The sequence below is a fragment of the Rhamphochromis longiceps genome, linkage group LG15, assembly GCF_057381845.1.
Source record: "Rhamphochromis longiceps isolate RC_006_pf linkage group LG15, R_longiceps_female_GT1.1, whole genome shotgun sequence".
NCBI classification, from domain to species: Eukaryota; Metazoa; Chordata; class Actinopteri; order Cichliformes; family Cichlidae; genus Rhamphochromis; species Rhamphochromis longiceps.
In genome coordinates this window covers 40,428,638-40,437,929 of record NC_140571.1, presented here as the reverse complement: position 1 = coordinate 40,437,929, position 9,292 = coordinate 40,428,638, and the positions used below count along the sequence as shown (strand labels likewise).

The 9,292-nt window shown below is 41.0% G+C and overlaps 1 protein-coding gene across 1 annotated transcript; it reads right to left on the bottom strand.

The window, feature by feature from the left end:
- Window positions 1-150: 150 nt before the first annotated feature.
- On the bottom strand, window positions 151-8,681 carry LOC146653195 (5-hydroxytryptamine receptor 3A-like). The gene is made up of 9 exons (XM_085381250.1): window positions 8,627-8,681; window positions 7,889-8,049; window positions 7,740-7,784; window positions 7,268-7,374; window positions 4,904-5,073; window positions 4,584-4,744; window positions 3,877-4,087; window positions 3,148-3,357; window positions 151-982 (listed from the first exon to the last, which is right to left on the bottom strand). Exons 1-9 carry the CDS (start codon window positions 8,679-8,681, stop codon window positions 678-680), a joined length of 1,425 nt encoding a protein of 474 aa, XP_085237376.1. The 3' UTR covers window positions 151-677.
- Window positions 8,682-9,292: the final 611 nt, after the last annotated feature.

Here is a 9,292-nt window from a genome sequence, read left to right as displayed (position 1 = left end):
GCTGATGTCTCATGTATTTATTTTCTTTGTCACAAATTGCTGTTTATGATTATGCAGGTAAACCACAACCCATGAAATTGAAAAACAATACAATAATAGTTGTAATAGTTTTAATTGCTAATGAATCTTAAAGACAAGTACAACTTCTATTAATGGCATTAGAGTCTAAATGTGTTCAAGGTTCTGATCTGCAAGGAAAATGGTGGTTACTGGATGTAAGCCGAGGCCTGTAAGTTTATGAATGTGTCCCTCTTTCATTATTTTTCTCTGGCTACTGATATGTTTGGGGGGGGAAGCTCCAGTAAATAGTGTCAGGATACAGTAAACCACAGTTTGTGACTGTAAAATGCAGAGTTTGCCAAGGCCAGCTACCTTACAGCTCATTAACTGATGCTATTTTGATTACAGGAATGAAATTCAGATAACAGAAGCAGGGCTATTTTCATTATACTAAATAATGCTGCAATTCCTGATCTCAGCAAATCTAACTCATGCCCTCTTTGCTCTTGGTTTGTGTATTTGTCACACTAAAATGTTTCAGGTCATCAATTCCTTTGATCTGAAACATGTACGTGTGACAAATATGCAAACAAATAAGGAATCAGCACGGGGTCAAGTGCATGCGTGAAGTGAAGATTGCCATGGCACCAATCCATGTGATGCAGTTTTTGATCTAATCATGTAGCAAATGAATTATTCCATATCCAGATGCTTATTATTGTGATAAAGCTCACAAAAATGAAGATGATGTACAAGCCAAACAGCAGACGATCGATCACTGTCCCGATCATTTCCCACTCCTGCGTGGCTTTGGTCCCTTGACAGTATTTGTCCATCTGAACTCGGATGGCTGTGAGCTCTCTGCCTAACATCCTCAGTTGTTCCAGAACTGGGTCCGGAGAGTCCAGAGAAGCTGAAAGTGTAACATCTGAGATGCTCTGATGGTCGGAGAGGTTTGTGGCGCTGGTGTTCGCTGATGGTGCTGTGAAACACAAACAAAACACCCTGAGACCACAAAAAGTGGTTACTTTTTCTTAAGTCGTAGATGGTGATTAAAATCGACTTGACTATATTACTACCGGCTTAAATAAGGATAAGCATAACGTACTTTTCAGCTGAGAGATACGTGGCATGACTGTGGAGAGTTGTGACCTAAAGTTTACGTGTCCAGATTCATCAGGATCAAATTGTTTACAAGTTTTAAAAAAAATTGGTACCTCGAACTGACTGCGAGAAAATGATTCATGCGTTCATATCGAACGGGTCAGACTGTTGTAACGCTCTGTTTGTAGGACTACACCATCATCAGAGTTCTTGCATATAGGCAAATATAACCATTACCCAAGCGTTTATGTCACTTCACTGGCTCCCAGGACACACACACAGATTTGCCTTAAAAATCCTTCTATTAGTTCTTGAAGCTCTCAGTGGTTTGGCTCTCTGGTACAAGTTAATATAATTCAGTGAAGGAGAAACTTTCAACTCGTTTATTCTTCTTGCATCCCTCCATCCATGGTTTTCAACTTATCCGGGGCCGGGTCACGGTGGCAGCAGCCTAAGCGGAGAAGCCCAGACCTCCTTCTGCCCGGCCCCCTCCTCCAGGTTGTCCAGAGAAACAGCAAAGCGTTCCCAGGCCAGCTGACAGATATAATCTCTCCAGCGTGTCCTGGATCTGCCCCAGGGCCTCCTCCCAGTCGGACATGCCCGGAACACCTCACCCAGGAGGCATCCTTGTCAGATGCCCAAACCACCTCAACTGGCTCCTTTCAAAGAGGAAGAGAAGTGTTTCTACACTGAGCCCCTCCCGGATGGCCGAACTCCTCACCCTATCCCTAAGGGAGACGCCAGCCACCCTTTGGAGAAAGCTCATTTCTGCCACTTGTATCTTGCTCTTTCGGTGGGAACGTACACCGATGGATAAACTGAAAGCTTCGCTTTTACGCTCAGCTCTTTCTTCAACATGATGTACAGCCTCCGCATCACTACAGTCGCAGCACCAATCTGTCTGTAGATCTCCAGCTTCCCTCTCCTCTCACTCGTGAACAAGACCACGAGATACAGTCGTGGCCAAAAGTTTTGAAAATGACACAAATAATATTTTTTACAAAGTTTGCTTCTTCAGTTTTTATCATAGCAATTTGCGAATACTTCAGAAGGTTATGAAGAGTGATCAGATGAATTGCAACGTCCTTTTTGACATGAAAATAAACGTCATTCCAAAAACCTGCATTTCCACTGCATTTCATCGCTGCCATAAAAGGATCTGCTGACATCATTTCCACAATCTTCTTGTTAACTCAGATGAGAATGTTGATGAGCACAAGGCTGGAGATCATTATTATTACTCATTTATTGAGTTAAAATAGCGGACTGGATTTGTTAAAAGGAGGGTCATTTTTGAAATCATTGGTTACCTGCAAAGAAACACATGCAGCCATCATCGCGTTGCATAAAAGAAATTGATTCCATCCTGTTTTTTAAAACTCCAATTGCTTATTTGTACTATGCTTTCATTTTAGAGTGTACTTAAACTCCTTTATTTGGTGCAGGAACTCGTCCCTGACCCTCAGTGGGCACTCCTTTTTCTGGCTGAGGACCATGGCCTCAGATTTGGAAGTGCTGATTCTGAATCCTGCCTCTTCACACTCAGCTGCAAACCACTCCAGTGCCAGCTGGAGGCCGTCACCTTATGAAGCCAACAGAACCACATCATCTGCAAAAGGCAGAGATGAAATTCTGAGGCCACCCAAGTGGAAGCCTTCTGCCACTTGGCTATGCCTAAATATTGTGTCCATAAAGATTATGAACAGATTCAGTGACAAAGGGCAGCACTGTTGGCGTCCAACGCACCAGAAACATGTTTGACTTATTGCTGGCTATGCGGACCAAGCTCCTGCTCCTGCATCCGAGGTTCGACTAACGAACGGACTCTCTTTTCCGGCACCCTGGCATAGACTTTCCCAGGGGGGCTCAGGAATGTGATCTCCCTATAGCTGGAACACACAATCCTCAGCCATAATGCCAGCATTATGTTGTTTAACCTAACACATAGTCCACTACAGTCAATACAGGCCACAGCTGTTTCTTCAGCTTGGGCTCTTAACAAAATCTTCTAGTAATAACGGGACTATAAAAATAATAACGTACCTTTGTGAGATGGATTGAGGGAGACTGTGACTCGGTTGCTCTTTTGCTTTGGAGGGATACAAACAAGAACAGCTAGATAACGTAACACGAGGACACTGAGCCAGTGAGGCACTGCGCTGTACTCTCTGGGCTTGTACTGAATGTTTGTGATGAACAGCGTCTCCAACAGGCTGGCAACCATCAGCGCCAGACTGATGGAGAAGAAAACATCTGCAGGAAACAGCACCAAAGACAGGAAGAACTCAGAACAGTTTTCATTAAATCATTTTCACATGTGAGCTCATATTCTCTTTCTCAGTCTTAGTTACCATCGTGTTTAAGAAATGTCTGGATTACAGCCATAGATGCCTTATCTTGCTGTGTGTCATTGACATGACAACTAGAGCTAAAAAAAAAAACCCCACACCCCAAGAATAAATGTGTCTTTAGTAGGTGGAGCCTTTTGGCAAGTTGACACTGATCGGGATCATCCAGTTTTGCAAAATGTACTTCGGTGAAGAGTTTCACAGTTTAGAAAACTTGTTTTTTTAGGAACTGACAGTTTTGGTGAAAATTTGATTTCGAGACGTCTGTTCCACAGATGTTTGAATTCAACCCTTCATAATCCAAAGGACACTGTATTGTCTTTCAGAAACACTGTCTCTAACCTCCTTAAGTGTATAAATACAGCACAGTGTATTTCTTCAAAAGAAGAACTATGCAGCCGATACTACATTTATGTACACTCACTGATGAGCGGTGTTTTCTCCCCGGTAACAGGCAGCAGGTCATTCATTATGAGCAGGAAGACGGTGTAGCCCAGGATGAGTGTCATCTTGAAGGAGGATCTGTCCACGCTCTGTGGGGGCAGCACAAAACTGAAGAGGTCCACTGTGATTAGGAAACAGCTGGGGACCAGGAGGTTGACCACATAGGCGATTGGTCTCCGTCTTAGCACGATCTTGGGAAGAGACAAAAGTATTAAACCTGTAAGAATTTTGTTAGATTGTATGCATCAATCAATCTTTTTCCTTTACAGCGATGTGACTGACAGAAAATGATTACATCAAGTTGTTGCTGCTAAAGTCACTGAATCATAGGATGTACTTAGTTTTTACCAACTGCTTCAGAATTTTGGTCAATAAATGAGATGTCTCATTACATCAAATATTAGAAATGAAGCTTTTAAAACGGAAACTACTTCCAAAATGCTGGACGTAATCCCTGCTGTCCTGTGCCACCACAGCACAGTTCAGTTTCTTTATGTTTCACTCATGCATCATCTGCACCTGATTTTACTTTACTTTCATTCTCACGACAAACATGTTCAATATGATAGCGACTGGTTTATAAAGGCTTCCCATAATTAGGAACTATTAAACAATAAAGTGTGATCAGCTATAACAGTACAAAATAAATTATCAGAAGGATGAAAAAGTCAGTAAAAACACGCTTACATAGTATGTGATCTCAGAGTAGCTTCCACTGTCTAAATGCAGGCTGGAATCGGCAATATTTATATCTGTCAGCTCCCACTCCCCACTGGTTACTATCACATCTTGGGACTCTTTCAGGACCTTTTCAGCTGTGGCGCCTTGAATCATCTGAATATCCGTAGCTAGAGTGACATTCAAGACTTTTGCTTATTTGCATATTAGCACATAGTTTTGTGTTAAAATCAGAATATGGATGCTCTATAGGGATGTTTTAGAGTTTAAAAAATAATTTTTAAGACTCTTTGAGATTATTATTTTTTTAAATTTTCAGGCAGCCTTACCAAAGTGTATATATGATCCGAAGGTCAACGAGCAGTTTTGGATATCAAAGGGAAAGGTGTAGATTCCCAATTGGCAAGAAGTGACCACTGTGATGGGCTTATCATCATATACATGACCTGTATTATATAAGTAGACATAGGGAGTTTTGGTAGAGCTGGCTTCGTCCAGGCTGGAATAGAACAGAATACAATAATAAAACACTGAAAAAATATATATGAAAAACAATATATTCAAATCAGGTGATGAGTGTAAGAGAACAATAATTCATTATTATCAGGATGTCCTAAAAACTAAATGAAAAGTCTTCAGCTAATCCAAAATGCTGCAGCAAGAGTCCTGACAGGGACTAGAAAGAGAGAGCGGATTTCTCCTGTTTTGACTTCCCTTCATTGGCCATCCATCCATCCATCCATTTGCTTCCGCTTATCCTTTTCAGGGTCGCGGGGGGCGCTGGAGCCTATCCCAGCTGTCATAGGGCGAAAGGCAGGGTACACCCTGGACAGGTCGCCAGTCTGTCGCAGGGCTAACACATAGAGACAGACAACCATTCACACTCACATTCACACCTAGTGGCAATTTGGATTATCCAATTAACCTATCCCCACAAGCTGCATGTCTTTGGACGGTGGGAGGAAGCCGGAGTACCCGGAGGGAACCCACGCAAACACGGGGAGAACATGCAAACTCCACACAGAAAGACCTGATGGTGGAATTGAACTCAGGATCTTCTTGCTGTGCGGCAACAGTGCTAACCACCGTGCCACCGTGCTGCCCCCCCCCTTCATTGGCTTCCTGTTAAATCCAGAATTGAATTCAAAATCCTGCTCCTCACATACAAGGTCTTAAATAATCAGGCCCCATCTTATCTTAATGACCTTGTAGTACCATATCACCCTATTAGAGCACTTCGCTCTCGCTCTGCAGGCCTACTTGTTGTTCCTAGAGTATTTAAAAGTAGAATGGGAGGCAGAGCCTTCAGTTTTCAGGCCCCTCTTCTGTGGAACCAGCTTCCAGTTTGGATTCAGGAGACAGACACTATCTCTACTTTCAAGATTAGGCTTAAAACTTTCCTTTTTGCTAAAGCATATAGTTAGGGCTGGATCAGGTGACCCTGAATCCTCCCTTAGTTATGCTGCAATAGACATAGGCTGCAGGTGGATTCCCATGATGCATTGAGTTTTTCCTTTTCAGTCACCTTTCTCACTCACTATGTATTAACAGACCTCTCTGCATTGAATCATACTTGTTATTAACCTCTGTCTCTCTTCTACAGCATGTCTTTATCCTGTCTTCCTTCTATCACCCCAACAGGTCACAGCAGATGGCCCCGCCCCTCCCTGAGCCTGGTTCTGCTGGAGGTTTCTTCCTGTTAACTCATTCACTGCCATTGACGTCTATAGACGTCAATTACGTTTTTCAATGGGAGGGGCCAGAATACAACCTCGGGCAGCTTGTCAGTGAATTTTATTTTTTCATATATTTGTAAATAAATTGTTTTGATAAAACATAACCTTTCTCAGTGTTATTTCTGTTTTATAGAAGTGAAAAACTATTTTATATGTTAGAGGTGTCACAAAGCAAGAAATATTAGTGTCAAAGGCACTTTTCTGCTTGAAATGTATTTTTCACAAAAAGCTCATTTTCTCCCTTTTTTTGGTCAAAACAGGCATTTTTGGTGGAACCCACCTCTCTTCTACAGCTGATTACTAAAGAATGGAAAATGGTAGAAACAAGCTTTTTTTTTGGATGAAAGAAGAGAGTCTGTTCTTCATTTTGGTAGGTTCAGCGTTTATATGATCATAACACACAGTTTTCTGTGGCTCTTCAAAAATGAGTAAAAATGCTCAAAAACCCTGGCAGTGGGGAGTTACCTGATTTGAAAATGGCTGGCAGTGAATGAGTTAAAAGGGAGTTTTTCCTTCCCACTGTCGCCAAAGTGCTTGCTCATAGGGGGTCATATGATTGTTGGGTTTTTCTCTGTATGTATTATTGTAGGGTCTACCTTACAATATAAAGTGTGATTTGGCGCTGTATAAATAAAATTTGAATTGAACAACACTGAAAATAAATGTCGCAGCCTGTCCAGTAGGTGGTGCAGAGGGTGGTCGGGGTTCCTGATTAGTTTATTTATCTCCTGCTCCCCCAGCAGACCACAGCAAAGTACACTGCACTCATCAGGACGTAAGCTTCCTTAGCAAAGAAAACCTGCTCTTCCACTTTCTGTTTACAGAGCAAGTGTTGGTCTCCCAGCTCAGTTGTGGACGGCGATGTCTCTCATGACTGCTTTGTCATTTCTGACATTTTTAGTGTTTTAATTAAAAGTTAGTTTCTTCGACTTGATTTAGAAAATTCATTAAACTTACAGCTGTTTTAAGTGAATGTCTGGGACCCAAAGGTTGTCCCGAGGAACCGAAACTCTTTTAGCTGCACATTCCTTCTCATCCCAGTTCAGTCCTTCGATATCCCACTCCTACATTAAACAGAACAACAGCAAAACTGTTCCACAGCACTACAGCTATCATGCTAACTGCTGAAACAGGGAAACACAACATCTGGCATTAAGTCATGTTAGACTGTAAGAAAAAGTTCCCAAGTGATAATAAATATTTGAAATTACTGTTACAGACTTAAGGAAATCTAAAATAACAAGTAATGTATTCTTTATGTATCAATTCAGTGGCCAAACATTTTGATTCATTCTTATGATCGCTCTGGACTGGTTCATTGTGCTGAAAATACAAATAGCTGCAACAGAAATAATTTACAAAATGTCAGTATAATCATATAAGAAATGTGACATTATTGTATTAGTTCTGAGAGCTGTTCAAAACATACCAGGACCTGCCATATGACTGAAGACAGTGTTTGGGATTTTTCATTCTAAAGATGAGTAACATTAGAAAGTATATTAGAGTCATAAGGATTATTAGTTCCACATAGATGACATGATGTTAATATTTTGTGTATAAGCTGTGTAGACTCACCACTCCTAAAATTCCTGCCACTGTTATGCTGATGGATATGTTTATTGGCTTTGCAAAGGTTTCGACAGGACGCAGCAGTTTGTTAGGGAACAAATGATTTGTGAGTTCATCAAACAGGGCAGCAGGAGTTGGGCTGGTGCAGTTCAAAGCCGCCACAAAGCCTGAGATCAAGAAGAGAACAAGCAAATTAAACGTACCATTATGTTAAATGCTTGAACATGAAAACACGCTGGCTCAGTTCTTCCATTTGTATTTTTTTTTTTTAGTGCAGCAGATGCTTATTTTATTACAGCGGGTAAACACGTGAGAGCCGAGTGTGTTTACTCGTTTCTTTTGTTTGTAATGAAAATGTAATTGTACTGAAAACACTGAAAAATAAAAGCAGATCCAGTGCTGCCCTTTATTGAGATAGATGTAACTGAATGACCTCCTTTGTTTGAAAATTAATGACAAAAATAATAGTGATGGGAAAGTTTTTAAACATTTAACCATTTAGCTTCTCTGTTATGTATTAATCTGCATGTATATCACGTATAAAGAAATGAAGGCAATACTTTAACTTTAGTCTCTAAGTTAGGTTTGTTTTTCTTACAGGAAGTTTTAATGCTAAATTTTAATAAATCCTTCATACATTAGTAAATATGTGTAAGGTGTTACGACTGTGCAGGAAGTAAATCAACACATTGCTGTCGCTTTCTTTGTTGTGAAATGTGTTGATAAAATGTTTTCTTGCCTTACCTTGTAGCAACATGAAACAGATGACGATCAGCTCAGCAGCTTTCACACCGGCCATTTTCTGTCTCAGCTTTATTTAGCCCTTATTAACATGACAAGTGGCTGATACTCTAAATTACAACAGCTTGGGTGCCGTCACATACAGATAAAGCTGTGAGGATGCGCAGGTGAAACCAGTAACCACCTTCAGAAACTAATATTGACTTTGCAGTGTGACACACGTACCTGATGCACGCGTCCATCCACACATTGTTGCAAGTGTTTGGATTCAAAGCAGGTTTTTATCACTTATCATCTTCACTTGGATTTGTTCCGTATGAGTCAATCACATGATGACTGTTGTGACAGCTTTTTTTGGCAACAGGCTCTGCTGCTTTCAATTTCCAATAATGTGACATAGGTACGCAATTATAATTTGTGGTGTGATATTAGGAGATCAGTGAAGATTTTAACTGGCAAATAGTTTTTACAGACCAATTTGAGCTGGTTTGATGGAGATAAATGGGCAGCAAGCAGCCTCTCCATTGCCAGAGAGCTCTAGTTTTGTCTCGTCTGACTAAAGGACGCACTTCTAGTGTGCATAATCTTTCTTCAGGTTGTCCTTAGTATACTTCAGTCTGCTGTGAAGGTGTCTCTTTTGCAGAAGTTGAGTTTTTCTTGGTTTGCAAT

Coding starts and splice junctions, on each gene's coding strand:
- LOC146653195 (XM_085381250.1), bottom strand. CDS start 8,681: ATGGCCGGTGTGAAAGCTGCTGAGCTGATCGTCATCTGTTTCATGTTG. Junction 8,050..8,626: donor CTGTTTCATGTTGCTACAAG/GTAAGGCAAGAA, acceptor TCTTGATCTCAG/GCTTTGTGGCGGCTTTGAAC. Junction 5,074..7,267: donor GACATTCACTTAAAACAGCT/GTAAGTTTAATG, acceptor GTTCTATTCCAG/CCTGGACGAAGCCAGCTCTA.